At 42.1% G+C, this 19,938-nt stretch overlaps 1 protein-coding gene across 1 annotated transcript in view; it reads left to right on the top strand.

Annotated features, from left to right (window-relative positions):
- Positions 1-19,938, top strand: part of MYO10 (myosin X) — a 212,048-nt gene that overhangs the window by 156,586 nt on the left and 35,524 nt on the right. Inside the window, exons 20-21 of the mRNA XM_061189146.1 lie at positions 19,341-19,465; positions 19,558-19,672. Of these exons, the coding sequence (XP_061045129.1) occupies positions 19,341-19,465; positions 19,558-19,672 (240 nt within the window). The remainder of the gene's footprint in view (positions 1-19,340; positions 19,466-19,557; positions 19,673-19,938) is intronic.

Raw genomic sequence — 19,938 nt, 5'->3', positions numbered from 1 at the left:
TATCAAAGAGGTGGCTCTTTCCTTAGTGAATTCTTTTAAGCAAACGTAGACTGGTAGCTTCTGCCCTGTTTCTTCCTGTATAAATGGGGTGGTGAGATGGGGTGATTTCTCAAACTCCTTCCAGCTCTCAACTAACATGAATCTGGTGAAATCATATTTTTTCTAATATTTGACATTTCTGGGTTTAGGCTCAAATTTTTCCGAGGTGCTATTTTTATTTTCCTACTTTTTATGACAGTTCAAACTCTTTGGTCCCAATATGGCTTTTTATTTATTTGCCTCTAAAAACCATTGTTTTTCTCTGCATCCTAAGTTTTTTAAAAGAACAGTTTTTTTTTGGAACTAAGTATGGTGAATGACCTCTGGTTTCCAGCGGGTCAGAAGTTTTTTTGTCTCGGAAGTTCAAATACCTTCAAGCAAGAAACCATACAAGTATGTGCTTCTGATTATTATCTGTACGCTGAGTTATGCTACCATGATGGCATGTCTTAGTACCTACTCATGTAGCATTGTAAAAGTAATAACTCTGGCCGAGTATTACAGCTCTCAGTTTGACACGTTTTCCTGGACGTTGGTGAATGTCTGGCTACTGGACACCATCCTCTCTTTCTTTCCTCCTCATCCCCTGCTGTACACTTTCTTCCTTAGCATCCTTATCACATCGACATGACCTTGGTGATTGTATAAACGACTGGGTAAGTTTCACAGCTATTTTAGCGTTTTCATGACTGATTTGAGCCTCCTTGCCAACATCTACAAAGAGCGACAGCTGCCTCCCTAATTTGTATTTCTCAGCATGGTTTTTCACAGTGAGTCTGAATAAAAGGAGACTGTGACCTGTTCAGTATGGTGGATGGAGAAGTAGAAATAGAACGGCAGTGAATAGAGAGAGATTCAAGTTTAGTTTAGCAAGATAAAAAGGGTTTAATTACAGTCGTTAGAGAAAATGGCAACAGATTATACCCAGGAGGGAGGCTGCCCTGTGAGGATGTCCAGATGGGGTTTATGCTAAGGTTTGGACCTTCTGTTGGCTTTACCACGGTTTGTGGTCTGATTTAGGACAAACCTTTAGTCCTTCCCTCCCTCCCCACTTTTTCTCTGTGTTTTCCTGAGGTTGTCTTTCAACACATATTAACTGACTCTCAGGATGATCCTTTTTTTTTTTAAATCTTGATCTACGAACCCCTAATTTTACATGTATGTGACCTATTCAGAATTTAAATTTTCCCTCCAGCCTGCCGTCTCATCCGTCCATTATTTTTACTCCCTCATTGAGTGAACAGGTTGCTTTTCTTCACGTAGACCTCAGTCCCTTCGTTTCTCTTGATCGTGAACCTGCATTGGGATTTCATTATCTTCTTGCCTCAGTTGGATTCGTTGGTGGGCACACATATTTTAAAGAGTGCTCAAACCATCACATGTCCAGCTTCAAATGATCACAAGGTGAGCCTGGACACAAAACAACGTCCCAGGTCTGGGAGGAGGCGTGAGCCATTTGGTCATGAACTTGGGGCGTCTGTAAGGTGCCGTGGCTCACTGACCTCGCCTCCCTCCAGGTGGACAGCCTCATCTTGGGTGATGCTCTTGTTCCCCTCTTTCTCCGATTCCATGGTTTGCTGGACAGTATTGAGAAAAGCGCTCCCGTGGATTCTAGGGCACGTTTGCGCCAGCCTCGGAGGAGGAGGCCTCCCTGCTCTCGCCTCCCTCCTTCGAAGCCTTCCCACACCCCTAGCGTGATGTCAGCCTTCCCACTCCTGCACGTGACCTCACCTCACGAGCCAGCCGGGGCCTGAGGACATCTGTTCTTAGCCAGCTCACCCGCCCTCCTCCTCCGCAGCGTCCTCCCTCCCCCACTTTGTCAGGTCTTCGCTGCACTTTGAGAACCACCTTCCTGACACCACCCTGTCCCAGGCCTCCTGCCTATTTGGCTGCTTCCAGTGAGGCCACCACCTAGCGGTTCTCACCGTGGCCATGGAACCTGGGTCCATGCATTCTGTCTTCCCTGACCTGGATTTGAACTTGACCACAACCCTGGGATGTCTGTGTGGCTTTGACAAAACACACCAGCTCACGTCGCCACTGCTGACCTCTGCTCCATTGCTCATTTGCCTCCTGAGTGTTTTTGCGGCTGACGGTATTAACCGCTATAGAGTATCAAGCCATACATCAGCCTCGCGTTTTCACCGTGGATCTTGATCTCTCTGGAGTCTAAGCCCGTTCCTCGCTGGCGTCCCCTCCTTCCTAGGGGTGATCCTTCCCTTCCTCCACAGGACCTCGTCCATCTACCAAGAGACCACACAGGTGTGTCACACACACACACAATACCCTTGATGTCCCTTTGGGCAGACCCCAACTCTTCAGTGACGAGACACAAAATAACTTGGCCAACAGTGACCTACACAGCATACAAATACATAAGGATCACATTTTAGAAGAAGCATTTGTTTAGAGGCTTCACAATATTACGGCTTCACAGCGCTGCATCTGCAATTCCCTTGGTCCTTCCTCAAGGTTGCAAAATGGCTGCCATAGTGGCAACCATCACATCCTCACAGAACATCCTTATTCAGTTCTTTCAACAGATAGTTTTTGAGGATCTCTTGTACTCTTGGGATGCATCTCTGAATAAAGCAAACAAAAGCTTGGGCCCCTTAGAGTAAACATTACCTCTGAAAGGAATCAGGGCTGGGCCAAAAGGAGTGGCTCTCCTTTTATTAGGAAGAAGACAAAAAAAAATCTCAGTAGATTTGCCTCACATCTCCCTGGTCCTGGCTTCTCTGCTTGGTTCTAGGGCCAGCCTGGGGCCTGTGACTGAGCCTCACTCCACAGGAAGTTAGAGTGAATATCTGGCAAAGGTGAATGGGTTTGCAGAGTTGACTTAGAATGATCTCATTCCCAGGACAGCTGCCCTGAGTACAGTGGGAGTTCCATTAACAAGGGAGGCTTCATGGGCCCCACTGGAGAATAAAACTTGAGATGAGGGGTGGAGGGGATGAAGCTGGAAATGCGGAAAGACAAATGTTTGGATTTTATCTTGTGTACAGTTCCGAGAACTTTTTTAACAGAGATGTGATATCAGATTTTCTGAATAGGCACTTTATGCTTGTAACAGTTTTGAGAAAGGATTTAGATAAGTACACTTTCCTTATCTGTTGAGCCTGATTTGATGTTAAACAATAGAAAGGGGAATAAGTCTAGTACTTCATGCACACTTGATAATAGTGTAATAATGGCAGGTTTGTGTACACATGATTATCAAGAAATTTCTTAGCATTACCCAAAATTGACATTGGTACCTCCTAAAGCAGCACCTCTCAAATTATATATAGCAAGAGAGAACTTCTCTTTATTCTTGCCAATTCGTTGTGGACTAGTGCCTTTTTTTTTTTTTTTTTTTTTAATACCACGCCACGTGGCATGCAGGATCTCAGTTCCCCACCAGGGATCAAACCCGCGACCCCTGCAGTAGAAGTGCGGCATCCCAACCACTGGACCGCCAGGGAAGTCTGGACTGGTACTTTTGAAAAATAGAATAAAAATGATGTGGCCATGTCATCTTGCTGTAGAAGTTCTTAAATGCTTACTCTCACTTTCGGTGTCCATCTCCTCATGGCCTGGCACCTGTCACAGGCCACACTTAGAGTCATGTCCACCTGGTTTTCCTACAAGAAGGAAGAGCCCAGAATCTAGACAGAGGTCCTAGTGCCTGCCAGTCATGTGACCTTGGGCACGGCACACAAGTTGTATCCGATTCACTTCCTCCATGCATGTGATGGAATAATCTTCCTGGCTTGCCCGCTTGCCTTAATAGGGTTCTTTCAGATTCAATTAAGGTAACGAAAATCCTTTGTACAGAGTCACCCATATTTAAATAATAGATACCATTGTTTGCTGCTTCGCGAGTTTAATTTAGGAAGGAAACCATCTCTTCTTTTCCGTGGTGAGAATTAAACGCCAGCTCCACTGTTAGCGATCCAGGGGGTCTCATTTTTGCAGGAACACACTGCTTTCTGTCTTCCCCACGTGAGTGGCAGAGGGCACCCGGGGGCCTCATCCCCATGAGGGGTCTGATGCGCAGGCACGAAGACCGGGAACTTCCTGCAGCGTTTGCTGGGAATTCGTGGCCCAGAGCGAGGCAGAGCGGGGGTGTCTGCCTGCTTCCCTTGTATGCAGGGGAGGAGAGGAAACCCAGCAGTGAGCAGTATTCGACATGCACAGCCAGCGGGAGGAAGGGCGGTCAGAGCAGCAGGTGCAGGGCCTGTTGTTAAAGGCAGGAAACCGGAAAGGCATAAGAATGGAAGAAAGAAGCCATGGAGGAGGCCTGTATTCTTGTAACTCAAGGAAGCGCTCGACCAAATGTTAATACGTGTGGTTTTCAGGACATTTATGCGGTTTGGAAACAAGTTTGTGACACGGGCACAATGGCAGCTAAGATTCAAAAGAGGAAGTGTCCCACGGACCCACTTAAGGTGCTCCGGCCAAACACTGGAAGCTGTTAGGCATGTAGCCTTTGTGAGCATTTACTTGCCAAGTTTGGGGGAGAAAAGATCACAATGTCTTTGTCCCCGTTCTGGCCTGTTCAGTCTAACTTTGTTACAACTTCCCCCAGTGGTGCTCTGTTTTCTGGGTGCTGAAGATGCTGGGTTCAATGACTTGTTAAAAATAAAACAAATTTGATGCCCTGGGAATATTCTGGAGTGACTTTGGAAACGAAATGTAAATTCATTAGGAAAATGAAATTAACATTTTGTTGGAGAGTCATCGTGTTGATATTTCGTACTTTATTTGAAGTTAATGGAAATTCTTCGTGTCTCATTTCTTTGTTTAGAGACACTGGCCTCACGAAAACTCTTTATGAGGTCTCTTGTGTTTCACGTTATTTGTGTGAGTGTTGGTTTTCACCTTGGAACAATGGGTAATGTTTTCAATGAGAAGAAGTATGTGTTACTTGTCTCTCTTTAAGCCATGTATTAAAATAGTCTGACAGTTCATTTATGTCAAAGATACTCCGAGTTTCAAACAAATGCAAGTAGAATATAGTATCAAGCTATCCAAGTCCTTATAGAGCAGAGGTTCAGCCTAATTTATTAGAGCAGCTCTATCCAGTAGAAGTAAAATGTGAGTCATGTATGTAATTAAAATTTTTCCAATAGCCACACTTAAAAGAAATTTTTGTGAAATTAGGCTTTAGCCCAACAAATCCGGAATGTTATTTCAACATGTAATAAATTTCAAAATTATTGACGTATTTTTTATTTTATTTCCATATTGATTTCTCGAAATCTGGTGTGTAATTACCTTTGGAACACAGTTCAGTGTGTACTATTTTGAGAGCGCCATTTCCCTGGCTTTCATGCTCCAGATCAGGTTGGCAAACTTCTTCTGTAATTGACAAGATGGGAAATATTTTAGACTTTGCCACTGTCATGTGAAAGCAGTTACAATGCATGGCTGTGTTGCAATAAAACTTTATTTACAAAACAGATGGCAGCCCAGATGTGGCTCCAAGGCTGTTCTTTGCTGGCCCCGACCCTAACTGAATGTATTGTCTCATTTGTGTTTTAATCCTCAGAAGTTGATTTCTGTTTTGGCTTAAAAGTCTGCTACCAAGATAGCTATTGTGATGAATTTCATTCAGGAATATTTAGGGCAAATGTATCAGGAAACAAACTCCATTGTTAAACAATGAATACTCTGGAGCTACAGGAACTTCCCACCCCGCCTCCTGAACTCGCATCTTGCGGAGGAGCAGTGTAGCTAGTGGTTTTCATGCAGGCTTGACCCTCACTCTCCCCTGGCTCTGTCTCAGAGGAGCTTCGTGGCCCTGGATAAGTTAATTAACGTCTCTGTGCCTCAGGTTATGCATCAGTAAAACGGGAATGAGGATGATCGCCACCTCAGAGTTGCCAAAGTTAAAGAAAAGCTAGCATTACAAAGTGAGCATGGTGCGTGGCACTTAGTCCTTGGTACATGTGAGCCTTCGTTCTTACTGCTGCCATGACTGCTGCTGCTACTAGTCTGTTACTACTAATAGTAGTAGTTCTGCTACTACTACCACCACCACCCTAGAGATTCATAAATACAGTCTAATCCGGGCACCAGAACAGAAGCACATCGACCACCCACAGACGCTCATGGCATCTACCCACACAAAGTCTCTTTGGACTTGAACTTGTGGATAAGTAGAGGAGTTACAGCATTCTAGGGAAGCTTTGGCAGAAGCTGCAGAGATTCTGATGTTGGAAGAAGTGGGTACCTATTGCTCCTCTGTCTTGGTAACTGCTGTGTGATGTGGCTCAGATCACTCATTCTTTGGACCCGTTTAATGAAGATGCTGATAGCTGCCCTGCCCACCTCACAGGGCGGCAGAGATGAACACATGACATCTGGTCTATACAGTGCTATGCAAACGTCAGCTAATAGCATTTCCCAAATGGCTGCCTCTCCTCACCTTATATCACAAATTTAATTTGATCATCATGGACTGATTTAACTCATAGGGTGGCTGTAAGGATTACGAGAGATACATGTAGAGCAGAAATGGGTCACTGTTCCATGAATAGGTAGCTGCTGTTTTTATTGAAGACACAACTTTTTATCATAACCCATCCCTTTAGGTTTCTATCCATCATTTGGACTAGAAATACTATTAAATGACCTTGTTATATAGTGTGACAGATAAACTCCCCAAATTCCATGGTCTGACATGCTGGAACATAATAGAAAATTGGCAGAATTAAATTGCAAGTTATTCTTCTCGTCAGTAATTGGTTTCTGACTGATTGATTAAAATGTCAAACTGATGTTGACACAGTATAAACAGGGAGTCCACAGTGTCATCCTTTCATAGAACAAGAGCCTGTCTCACATATAAGGCATCTCAGTAATCCCCTTTCCTTAGAGGTAGAGGTTGGGCAGAGATGGAGGAGGTTATAAAGCTTCACGCTGGGGTGATCACCTTCCTATTCTGTGGGGGACTCATAACCGTTGGCACCAGAAGTACAGGACTGCATTCACCATGAAACAAAGGGGTCAGGGATGGAGCCAGGGATGGAAGTGTTGACAGGAAATTTTCTGGTGTGGGGACTCCAGGGTTCCACTTTATTTCCTTTCATTCAGTAGAAGCTGAATAGAAAACAGCAAAGGGTAGAACCAACCTAAATGTCCCTCCATAGGGAGCTGATTAGACACATTCTGGTAATGACATAGTGTGCTGCTGTGAAAAAACACGGGAGATCTGTATGTCCTCACAGGGAATTCTCCAGGATGATCTTAGGCAAACAGAGCAAAACGTGTCTTTGCTTTTTTTTTTTTTTTTTTTTAAATGAAGCTTGTATTTATTTGTATGTGCATGCATGCATCTGAGCAAAACGTCAAACATGTCTTTGCTTTTTTTTTCAAACATGTCTTTGCTTTTTTTTTTTAAATGAAGCTTGCATTTATTTGTATGTGCATGCATGCATCTGTATACATGCACACACAATCCTACATTTATACATGCATAGAATACATCTGGAAGAAAACACAGGAAACTGGCAAGGGTGGTTTTCTCCAGGAGAGCTGTGGGTTTTTCATTACATATATTCTCTATATTTTTGATTTAAAAAAAAAAAAACAGCTTTGCATGCATTATTCTTTCATTTAATGATAATGGAGAAAACAAGGCTTTATTTGTTATCTCCCAATGTCTTTTACATCTGTCCTCATTAAATACTATGCTGAAAAGTGCCTTCAGTACATCTTGACCTGAACTCTTTCCCATAGAAACACATTCCAGTTGTGTCATATAAACAACTGAAAAAATAGGTGGGTATTGAGCTGTGTTTTCGGCTTGTTCTCTAGAAACACATTTTGAGGACTGCTTGGACCTTGTGACTGGCATGCTTTAGAGTTGGGGTTAAGCCAGCATTAGAGTTGGGTTTTTCTGCTGCTGTTTTCATGAAAGTAAATCAACTCTAGTTGGGTAGAATTAGTTTCGTTAAGGTTTTCTTCCACCATCCATCTATTTAATTGTTCCATTCCAGTGTAAACATATAGTGGTATCAGTATCGTGACTCCTTTTGCCTCTAAGTCTTAGACTGAATAGACTCCATGTCCAAAGCTACTTTAGTTGCAGGTTTTCCCCCCAGTCTTTCCCGTGATGTTGTTTCGTACATTTGTAATACATTTAGATTCTTTTGTGACAATCTGAGTCATTTCCTGGGATGATCCCCCAGGGTTCATTCTTTTGCTGTAAAGTTCTGCAGATTTTGACAAATGTATCATGTCACATACCTACCGTTATGGTATCATATGGAATAGTTTCACCAACCTAGAATTTCCCTCTTCTTTATCTATTCAGCCCTCCCCCAGGTCCTGGCAACCACTAATTTTTCTACCATCTCTATAGCTTTGCCTTATTCAGAGTATCATGCAATTGGAATCACATACATACACTTAGCACTATGTATATAAGGTTCCTCTGTGTCTTTTGAGGGCTTGACAGCTTTTTAAAAAAAAAAAATCTGAATAATATTCAGTTGAATGAATGTACCCCAGTTTCTTTTCCATTCACCTACTGAAGGACATGATGATTGCTTCCAGCTTTTGATGGTTATGAATAAAGCTGTTATAAACATTCACGTGTATGTTTTTGTGTGAATATAAGTGTTCAACTCAGTTGGGTAAATACAGTCAGCCCTCCTGATCCAAGGGTTTCATATCTGGGAATTCAGCCAAGCTCAGATCAAAAATATTCAGGAGAAAAAATTCCAGAAAGTTCCAAAAAGAAAAACATGAATTTGCCACATGTTGGCAACTATTTACATAGCAGTTACATATTTATATAGCTATCTAGGTAGCATTTACATTGTATTAGGTATTATAAGTAACCTAGAGATGAAGTATACAGGAGAATGTGCATAGGTTATATGCAAATACTACACCATTTAATATAAGGGACTTGAACATATGTGGATTTTGGTATCCATGGAGGGTGGGGTCCTGGATCCAATCCCCTGTAGGTACAGAGGAATGGCTGTACCTAGGAGTGTGATTGCTGGATTATATGTTAAGACTATGTCTAGCTTTGTAAGAAACTGTCTTCCAAATTGGCTGCATCATTTTGCATTCAGCCAGCTGTGAGTTAAGGTTCCTGTTGTTCCACATCCTTGTCAGCACTCGGTGTTAATCAGTTTTCTGGATTTTACCATTCTAATAGGTGTGTAGTGGCATGTCATTGTTTTCATTTGCAGTTTCCTGAGATGCCTGATGTTGAGTGTGTTTCCATATGCTTCTTAGTCATCCCTATAGATTCTTTGATGGTGTCTCTGATCAGATCTTCTGCCTTTTTTAAAAATTGGGTTGTTTTTTCATATTGTCAACTTGTAAGTGTTCTTTGTGTATTTTGATTACAGTCTTTTTCAGCTGTGTATTTTTCCAACATTTTCCCAGTGTATTGCTTGTCTTTTCATTGTCTTAACAGTGTCTTTCACAGAGAAGTTAATTTTAATGAAATCTAACTTACCAGTTTTTCCTTTCATGTACTGTGCTTTTGATACTGTTTCTAAGTTATCACCAAACAAGTACATTGAAACAGCTGTAAACAGGACCACCCTTTCATTTATGCAATACAGTACGATAAGTGGGTACCTATCTGAGGTGTCTCGAGTCCAGTGGTCAACAGTTTAGTGAGAAATTCATAAGATTCAGCTCCTGCCCAAAGGAATCTATATTCTTATGAGGGTTCACATGGATATGTCTAATGGATATTAAAAAAGTTGTGAGAAATAGATTCACAGACAGAGAAAATAAACTTATGGTTACTAAAGGGGAAAAAGGAGGGGGATGAATTAGGAGTTTGGGATTAGCAGATATACATTATTATATATAAAATAAACGACGAGGACCTACTGTATAGCATAGAGAAATATATTCAGTGTCTAGTAATAACCTATAATAGAAAAGAATCTGAAAAAGAAATATATATGTAAATATATATATATAAAACTGAAGTACTTCGCTATACACCTGAAACTAACACAACAGTGTAAATCAACTATACTTCAATTTTTAAAAAAAAAAGTGACATAAGGAACAGCATGGTCAAGGTCACAGATGGCACCGGTTGGATACATCCAGAACAATTTTATTGAGGAGGGAGTATTTGAGAAACCCCTAAAAGATCCATGAAACTCAACAGTTAGAGACAACGGGAGGACATTTCAGGTGGAGAAGTTGGCTTCATCCGAGATAAGACAGGAAGTGAAGGTTTTAGTCAGAAAACAGCTAGAGTTATCTCTAATTTGACTAAAACGTGGAGGGTGTGTGTGGGTGTATTGACTGGAGAGGTAGATTGGAGCTTACTGGGGGGGGCCTCCAATGTGAAATTGAAGTCCTTGTCTTAATTTGGGGTGCACTATAAATTCATGAACAGGGAGGGGGTATAATGGGGCTAAGGCTATGCCTTAGGAAGGTTTCATGTACGCATGTATGTATTATTTATGTTCAAAGTTTTCTTCCCATTAAGTAGTTGGGGTTTGTGTGGATCTGAGGTGAGGACCACAGTTTCCACCTATAACAGAGCTTGAAGTTCCTTGCTTTTAAACGGTGCTCCTCTGGGAAGGGTGCGGTTTGAAGGCTGTACTGGGTGAGTGAGAAATTTCCATGCTCTGTAATCTGACCCCCCAGGCTTTAACCAGTCACGTAACCATGATGCTTCCCCTTCCTCGCCTGGGAGGGGGATGGAGTTGCCTCTTTTCTCAAAACGTGGAACTTAGCACTTGGCAACAACTGTGTCAAATGTTGACCAGCCCCGGAGAGAAATGACTGATGTGAGACAAAAGACCCTTTGTCTCTAGTTTAATTGGCTTTTGTTTACTTCCTTTTCAAGGTCAGGAAAGTTATCCTGCTGCTTTAGTAACCATGCTTTTGAAAACCGTTCAAAGCATGATAAGCTTATGCTATTTATTAACTGCTTCTGAGAATTTGATGTAACAAAGACAGCAAATAAAGATCGAGGGGCTTTGCGTCTTAATTTTTTGTTAATTAGTAGGGAGTGAGGACAGGAGTCTTGTCGCCACTCAGTGTAAGGTTGGGCATGATATCTTATAAGTGTAACATAATTGACTTGGTAAACTCTAATGTAATTTTTAATTCTTAAAGTTGATGAAGGGTTATCAGGCTTCTTAAGATTTGTTTGCTTGTTTGTGTTTAAAGTTGAATTAGGGTAAAGGTATATCCCATGATCATAATGCAAATACAGATATACCTAATATATTAAATCGTCTCTGTAGTGCTGGTGTCTCTCACTCCACAATGTTTACTTAGCAAAATGAAGAATCATGTAATGGTTTTACCCAAGAATCAACTTATTTTACATTTCTTGGGATGCTGGATACTAATCCTCCATGATACGGACTGTGTAATAAGTCCCTCCAGTGCAGAGCTAGAATGTATGTAGATAAAGTTTACAGTATTTCACAGAGGAAGGCAGTCAGGAGCCATTAAAAAACACAATGAGAAAAGTAGAACTCTTTCATTTTAATTAATTTTAGAATGTTATACCACTCACTTTGAGAAACAATCTACCAGTGTTGGGTTGGGGGTAAATCTTATCGATATAAAGTTTTAAAAAATTATTTTTGTATTAGGCTACTAAGGTAGGGCAATAAAACAAGTGTTGGCATAATGCTCAGATCCCATATCTGGTTACTCTGTGCTCTGAGGACCCGTATCGCCAGGCCCAGGGCTTGCTTCCATATTGCATTCCAAGCAGATTGGAGCCAAAGAGAACCTGCATTTGTCGGGTCGGAGCAGGGGCTGGGTTTGCTCTGGGTCATCCCATACAGTTGCCTCTGGTTGCTCAGTTAATGGAAGGTTCTTAATAAATACTTTTGATTGATGAAAATAGTAAGTAATGTTTACTTTTACCTCACCTCTAAGACATTGAGATCCTATCAAGTGGCTAGTTTTTAGACTTTGAATAAATTAAGTGTCTTCTTAAGAGGGAGAGAAGGACCCCCTTCTGGAAATAAGTTGTAGCCTGTGTTCAGAAGCACCCGCATGAATTATCAAGTTGCATTTATTATTAAAGCAAAAGCAGTCATGGTTAAATATGTTGTCACCTGCGGGCTCCTTCCACGGGATGGAGTTCAACGTGTTCTGAGTGTGTTCTTCCGTCCACTGTGGTGTATTGGCTCTTCTCGCGCGCCTGTCCTTGGCAGGTGGTATCCAGGGAGGAGAGGCAGGTGGAGTTGCAACCACAAGTGGGTCAAGGAACATTTGAATTCTGTCAGTCCTCTGATGCTGAGACACAAAGTAACGGTGTTGTCAGCCTTTCCTTGTCTGTGTTAATGGGACCAGTGACCGGAGATGGATTTGCTCAGTTTGCTATTTGATTTTCCAAAAGTTTTCCTCTGTTCACTAGTTATTTCTGTGTGTAGGTATTTGGCTGAACTCACAGTGTAGTGAGCCGGTTTCTACTCTACATTGCTGTGGCCCTTAGAGTTGTGATTTTTTGTATCACCTGTATTGACACCAGGTCAGCACCTGACAGGTTGTCCCTAAGGCCCCCTCCTTAGTGTTAAAATTTTTAGAAAACGTCTCCACGTGCCCAAAAGACCGAGTGTTCCTGGAAATGCTACAGTATAGGGTGCATTCTCTGCCTGGATTTCATAGTAATCTTTTCCCTAAAGAAGTTTCCAGCTCACTCCTTTGAGAATTATATCCTCTGGAAATATGCCTCCGGTTTTATAACATGTCAGTAGAAAAATATGGTTCGGATCAAGTTTGATTCACATACTAGTTTTCAGGAATGCAAAGCTCTTTGAGCTTTAATTGTTTGATTTAAGCAAATATTAACTGGTTTGAACAAGTCATTTAGCCTTGCTCACTTCCAGTTTCCTTATCCGCAAAATGCAATAATATTACTCATCTAACCCACCCATTGGGTTTCTGCCTTCGAGTGCTGTATGAGTTGAAGGATTGCTCTGGGTACCTCGCACAAACAAGAGGACTTGGTTCCTGCAAGGCTGCTAAACAAGCATTTGAAATTCTATGTGTGTAATCATCAGTAGATCTTTGAGGTTAGAATAATAGAATTCTTCTTTTTAAAAATTATTAATGTTTTTAAGATTATATATTTTATGGTTGCCATCTTAGACTATAAAAATAATATAGGCTCCTTAAAGGAATTGAGAATCTGTTAACATCTATGAAAAATGATTGAAAAATTAAGGCAAAATAAAATACCTGGTTAACAGAAGTTAGCATTGAGAAGGAAACTTAACTTTGAGCTTCCTGTCAGCCAAGGCAAAAAGGGTAATACAATGCATTTTCTACTGTGTGTTCTCTTTTAATCACTGTATTTATTTTCAGTTTATTTTATCTTGCCTTAATTCCTCTTTGGCACAAGGTGCGTAAGTAAGTTACCGTGAGTTATAATAGTCATCGATTTATGAATGTAGACTCAGATTAAGCATGTCATTTCTTCTAGAGAGAATAGTTTTCTCCCCTGATATCAAATTTTTTTTAAAAATTGATCTCATAGATCCATGTTAAGTGATATTACCTAACAGTGGATGACAGCAGAGTGAAATAAGAGTCACTTCTGTGCCAGTCCTACGTCCTTGTGCAGCTTGTTCTCTCCCCTCAGGGTGTCTCTTCTCTTCAGGAGACTCTGAGGCATGGAGAGGGTCTAACCTCAACAGTAGAGCTGGATTTCCCACCACCCCCTGACTCGGTTTCTAGTCGATGTAATGCTTTATCAGTGTGTGTGTGACTTTGGCCATCAGAGGACAGTTCCTTCTCCCTGCAGTCCTGGCTGGCCCCTGCCAGCCCCCCCTGACCTCTGCGTGGCAGGCTGCATTCCCACCCCACCCCCTCTCCCTGGACTCTTCTCAGGGCTTCTCCATTGGTTTCTGTGAGACCTCAAATGCTGAAAAGCATTAGAACTTCAAGGGTCCACAGGTAATTAACTCATTCTGTTTTCTTTAATTAAATAAGCGCAGATTGAATGTCCTCTTACCGTGGACAGGTGACTATTTCCAAGTGCACCGTCACACTTCTTATTGTCTCTATGCAGTATTTTTGAAATTATGGAAGGCTAGGTAATGTTCGGGGTAATCATATTCATTAACACATAAATGCATTTTTTCTTTTCTTTGTTGTTGTAAAAACTCCCCTGTCCTGTGTCCCTGTTTGCCAGCACGTCTGTTGCCCTTTATTTAGATTTTTAGCTGCAGAAGCTTGGGCTTACCCGTAATTGATTTTTGTGGAGGCTTAGCATGCTCTGTTACCAGTCATTTGTTTTGTCTAGGCATTCTGAAATTTTATTTTTTCAGATTGTAGAGGAGAAAGTTCTAATTTTTTTTTTTAGAAGTAAATTACCTGAAGCTAAATATATTTAACCCTGTCTCCAGGATACAAACTCTCTTGCATCCGTCTTTTTGTCCATTTTAAATGCCTCCGTGTCGGTCTGGCTTTTACAATACTTTTTTTTCCTAAGCTTTATTGAGCTATAAATCACATACCATGCAACTGACTCATTTGAAGTGTACAATTCAATGGTTTTTCATAGATTCACAGAGATGTGCAACCATCACCACAGGCACTTAAAACATTTTCATTACCTCAAAAAGAAATCCCCTTAGGGGACTTCCCTGGTGGCACAGTGGTTGGGAATCCGCCTGCCAATGCAGGGGACACGGTTCGATCCCTGGTCCGGGAAGATCCCACATGCCGCGGAGCAACTAAGCCCGTGTGCCACAACTACTGAAGCCCGCGCGCCTGGAGCCCGTGCTCGGCAACAAGCCAAGCCACCGCAATGAGAAGCCCACGCACCGCAACAAAGAGTAGCCCCCGCTCGCCGCAACTAGAGAAAGTCCACGCAGCAATGAAGACCCAACGCAGCCAAAAATAAAGAAATAAAATAAATAAATTTATAAAAAAAAGAAATGCCCTACTTCTTGGCTGTCCCCCCTCTGTCTCCCCATCCCCTCCACCAGCCCTTAGCAGCCACCACTCTACCTTCTGTCCCCGTAGATTTCCTGCCCTGGACGTCTCACATGAATGGAATCACGTAACGCGTGGTGTTTCGTAACTGGCTTCTTTCACTTAGTATAATGTTCTCAAGGCTCATCCATGTTGTAGCATGTAGCAGCGCTTCATTTTTTTATGGCCAGTAATATTCCGTTTTATGGATAGAAAGCCCATTTTGTTTGTCTCCTCATCAATTGATGGACATTTGGGTTGTTTGCACTTTAAGGTTCCCTTAGAGCAGCTTCACCCCGATCTCCCTGCTTCTCTGCCTCTTACGTCCACGTTGTTCAAAGTAGGACCTCTACAATCCATTCTGTACCTGATTTTTTTTTTTTTTTTTTTACTTTGTAAAAAAAAAAGTGTCTTCAAAGATATATAGCCAAATAGAAATTTTTCATATTGTACATACGTGATTATTTCCTTCTTTTAGTGCTGTCTCATTTTCCCCCCTTTTTTCTTAGCTGTCTCTTCTTCCCACCACCCATAGTAGTGCCCCCCACTCAATAACAGCCTGGCATGTCTCCTCCTATCCTTTTCTGCACATTGTGTATCTAAATGTGTATATTCACACACATGTACATACATAGAGCAGGTGTTTTATTTGATGGGGTCATTGTTTTACAGCAGTGAGACTGTCATACATACTTTTCTGCATCTTCTTTGTCTCACCTTGCAAAAAGGCTTGAGAGTTAACTGGGGCGTCTTTAATTTGGTCTTATTTTTTAACGGCCGCCTAACACTTCATGATGGGCATGATATCAAAATAGACCCAGCCATGCCTCTGGTCTTGTTTCCAGTTTTGCTGCTACCAACACGGGGATCCTTCTACAGCACAGGTCTGCCCCCGGCGGGCAGCTCCTGATCCTGGAAACAGTGGCATCAAACTTGAGTGCCGTGTCCACCAACAGCTCAGGTCCCTGCCCACCTCCCCGTTCCATCCCGGACTGAACTACTGAACTACTGAACATGCCAGGTTCTCTTTCCACCTCTTGGCTTTGGTTTGTGCTGTGTTCTCTGTGTAGAATGTCCCTTCCCCTCCAGCAGTGAGTAGGAGTTGTGAGAGCCCAAACTCTGGGTCAGACCTGGGTTCAAATTCACGTGACACCCATGCCCCCTCAGTACTTTTCTTTGTCCCGTGTTCCCAAGGAACGTAACTTTAATTTTTAATACGGTTTTATAATAGGCCATCTACTATATAAGTAGTGATGTTTGGCATACCTGTCACCCTCCTAAATTTCAGGGTCCTTGGAAACAGAATCAGCCCTGTGAGGCTATGCAAGTGAGGGTCAGAGGGTATAAGGGAAATCTCTGTACCTTCCTCTCAATTTTGCTGTGAACCTAAAACTACTCTTTAAAAACATTAGTCTTAAAAAAAAAAAGCTGTGGAGACAGTAAAAAGATTAGTGGTTGCCAGCTGTTGGGGAGAGGTAGAAGTGAATAGATGAAGCACAGGATTTTTAGGGCAGCAAAAACACTCTGTGTGATGCTCTGATGATGGACACATGTCATTACATAGTCATCAAAACCCATAGAATGTGCAGCACCAAGAGTGAACCCTGACGTCAGATATGCACTTGGGGTGATTAGGATGTGTCATGTGGGTTCATCAGTTGTAATGAATATACTACTCTGGTGAGGGGTTTTGATATAAGACAAAAAAGAATCCAGCCCCCGCCTTTTTGTTTCCCCCACAAGCATGAATCACAAAACCTTGGCGCATAGTAGGTGTTTAATCATTTATATTCAGTAAACGGATCAAGACCAGACTCCTGGGACTATAATTGCCCCGGTTTATGGCTGTTACTTCGCAAATCCTCCCTTGCTGTCTGTCGGCCATCAAAATTCAGTTAGGCCACTGCCGGCAGTCTTCAGAGGGAGGACCTCCAGTTCTGGAAAACGAGTTACCGGTACAGACTGGAGTGCATTAGGTGAAGTTTTGAAAGGCCACATGCTTTGAGTTGTGACTTGTCCACACTCCAGCTGTGTCATCTTTGAACATTAAATTCACCAGAAAGAACGGGAAGTTGAGACCCACCAATGGAAATACGGGTCTACTCCCCTCGTGATTGCCCTGTGTGTTGCCCAGGGCGACAATCTGCGAACAGATCCCCCTTCCCCCGGTTAAATTTCTGTGAAGGGGCAAAAACCCAATCACAATGGGAGCCTGGAAAGAGTGGCCACTCCTGGTGGCTCCGTCCCACCCTCCCTCCCCTCCCCAGGCTGTATGAAATCCTACAACCACACCACACTAATTAGCCCGAGAATGGAAGGGGTTGTCATGGCGACCGAGCACTTTTTAAAGCACAGGAATGGTGTTCATTATTGTTCAGTGTCTTTAGCTGTGGCGAAAAGGTCAGTGTGGCAGTTGTTTTCCATATGAATTTTGGCCTGAGAGCCAAACCGAAGGTGGAATGTTCCTCGGAGCGACTGGAGGATGGTAAGTGCGGCTGCACTTTTTGGATGGGGTGTCCCTTTAGTAATATTTTTCAGAGTGTTTTAATAACTAGTGCCAAACTAAGGAATTGTACGGACTTTGTTATGTAGAGATTGAAAGAAAAGGAGCAAGGAAAAAAGTGTGGGTCAGGAACAGTGAAAGTTTGAGAGAGATTTAGAGAGTTTTTGTTTTTTTTTTACTTAACAAGTCTTTGAGCATCAAATGATTAGATATGAAATTCGTAGATTTCTCTGTGAATTAACAAAGTTAACTAAGTCTGATGCCTTATTCAGTGTTTGTTTTATATTAGCTCTCTACTGGTCGTTGTGGATTGCTACTGTTCAGATTATATTCCCAAATAAATCTAACAGAAGCATTTTAACCAAATACCCTCAGAACAGTTGCCTCTCTCTGTGTTTCAATCCGAAGATAAGGTAAAGGAGTTATCAAGGCTAATTTTTTCATGCTTTTATTTTATTCTTTCTCGTCTAGGGATATTTGAAATAATTAAGACCAGAAACCAGTGAGCCCCAGTTCTTTGGATATTCGCCCTTATTTATTGGCTAGACTCCGGTAGAATACTGCTGAGTAGAGACATCTGACCCCAGTGTTTGTAGGAGAAATTAAATACGAGACAAGTCATCCTGCTGGATATGATGGCAGCTTTTCCATCAAACGCTGCAAGGGAGATTTGCAGAGCATTCTTCAGATTTATTTTTTTGCTAGCTTGGAAAGCGTACAGAATAACATGGCTTTCAGCCTGATTTTGTGTTAATGACTGGCTGTGTTTTTAGGGCTCGCAAATTTAAGGCACTTACCGTCTTTGCACTTTTTAACAATGTACTTGTGTTCTATGGCACTATTTTTCAGTCGTTTTGTACACAGTTGTGTAAGATAAGAAAATACGAATTAATTAAAGGGAAATGGGGTGTTTGGATTAAAAAACAAATCACTGCCCAAAAAGCTGTGAGTGGGAAATGGCATACTTTTGGGCTTTACCCTGAAAGACCATTGTCCTGTCAGCAAAACCAGTTTGTTTGGCAACTGAACAGATAAGAGAATATGGTTCAGAATGTTAAGTCTTGGCTTGATTTCCTCTGTCTTTTGTTTGTATGTTCTGGGATTAATTTATTTAGTGATCATAGCATGGAGCTCGATAAATGGGGTATCTGACTAGAAATTGAGAAAATTAATTTTTTTTCATTTTTGTCTGTTTTCTCCACTTACAAACTCTCCTTTTCCTCCCCAGCCCCTAACCACCCCCCCAGCCCTCACTGGGTCACTGTATTTTTCAGCTAAAAAAATGCCTGGAAATTGAATTTTAAAAAGTAAATAAAGTGATATTTGCATGACACTTAAGATTCTTTGAAAAACATAGCATTAAAAATGGTGGTCCGTTTATGATATTTGTAAAATAATCAGAAATTTGAACCTGGATATTAATATCAATGAATTATTGGTATCTTTTAAGATATGATAGTGTTGTGGTTCTATTTAAAAAATGATACTGGAACACTTTCCTGGCGGTCCAGTGGTCCGCACTTCCACTGCAGGGGGCACGGGTTCCATCCCTGGTCAGGGAACTGATCCCACATGCCGCAAAGCACGGCCAAAAAATAAAAAAATAAAAGTGATACTGATATATTTACAAATGAGAGTGTGTACTATCTGGGACTTGCTTCAAAAAAAATCCAAGGTCAGGGAGTAAGTGGGCTAAGGATGGGGGGCAGGATTGACACGGGTGCTGGCTGTTGCAGCTAGGCTGTGGGTATGTGGGGTGGGGTTTGTTTTCTGTATATTTGTGTAGGTTCAAAATATGTGTGTGTAAAACCATGGGGCGGGGGGCGGTCTTGTTAACGTCATCTTCTCACCTCTTGGCATGTTTTAGATGCCCGACCAGTTTGACCAGGCAGTTGTGGTCAACCAGCTGCGGTACTCCGGGATGCTGGAGACGGTCAGGATCCGGAAAGCTGGGTATGCCGTCCGAAGACCCTTCCAGGATTTTTACAAAAGGCAAGATGGAGCTGCAGAGACCCTCTTTCTTTGCAGAGGGGTTGGGGAAAGGATTTTAGCACAAGGTGACGCTGGGCATTCTTCTTTTGCAGGTATAAGGTGCTGACGAGGAACGTGGCTCTGCCCGAGGACGTGAGGGGCAAGTGCATGGCCCTGCTGCAGCTCTATGACACCTCCAACAGTGAGTGGCAGCTGGGGAAGACGAAGGTAAAATTTCGGAGAAAGAACGACCGTCCCATCAACCTCCTGAGAGATGTTTGAGTTTGGTGTTCTGTGATGACTGCTAACCAACTATTTTTCCAATGTTGGGAGGATACCCATCGTTATCATGCCAGCCATACTCTTTGTCCTCCCAACATGAATCTTTTATCTGAAGTCCTTGACTTTTCAGGGACTCTGTTCATGGGGACACATTGAAGCATCAGATCCTAAGTGCGTGTGTTTTCATTCAGTCAGTCAACAAATTTGGCTAA

This window comes from Eubalaena glacialis, chromosome 4, assembly GCF_028564815.1.
Source record: "Eubalaena glacialis isolate mEubGla1 chromosome 4, mEubGla1.1.hap2.+ XY, whole genome shotgun sequence".
Classification (NCBI taxonomy): Eukaryota; Metazoa; Chordata; class Mammalia; order Artiodactyla; family Balaenidae; genus Eubalaena; species Eubalaena glacialis.
This window is presented reverse-complemented; position numbering and strand designations above follow the sequence as displayed.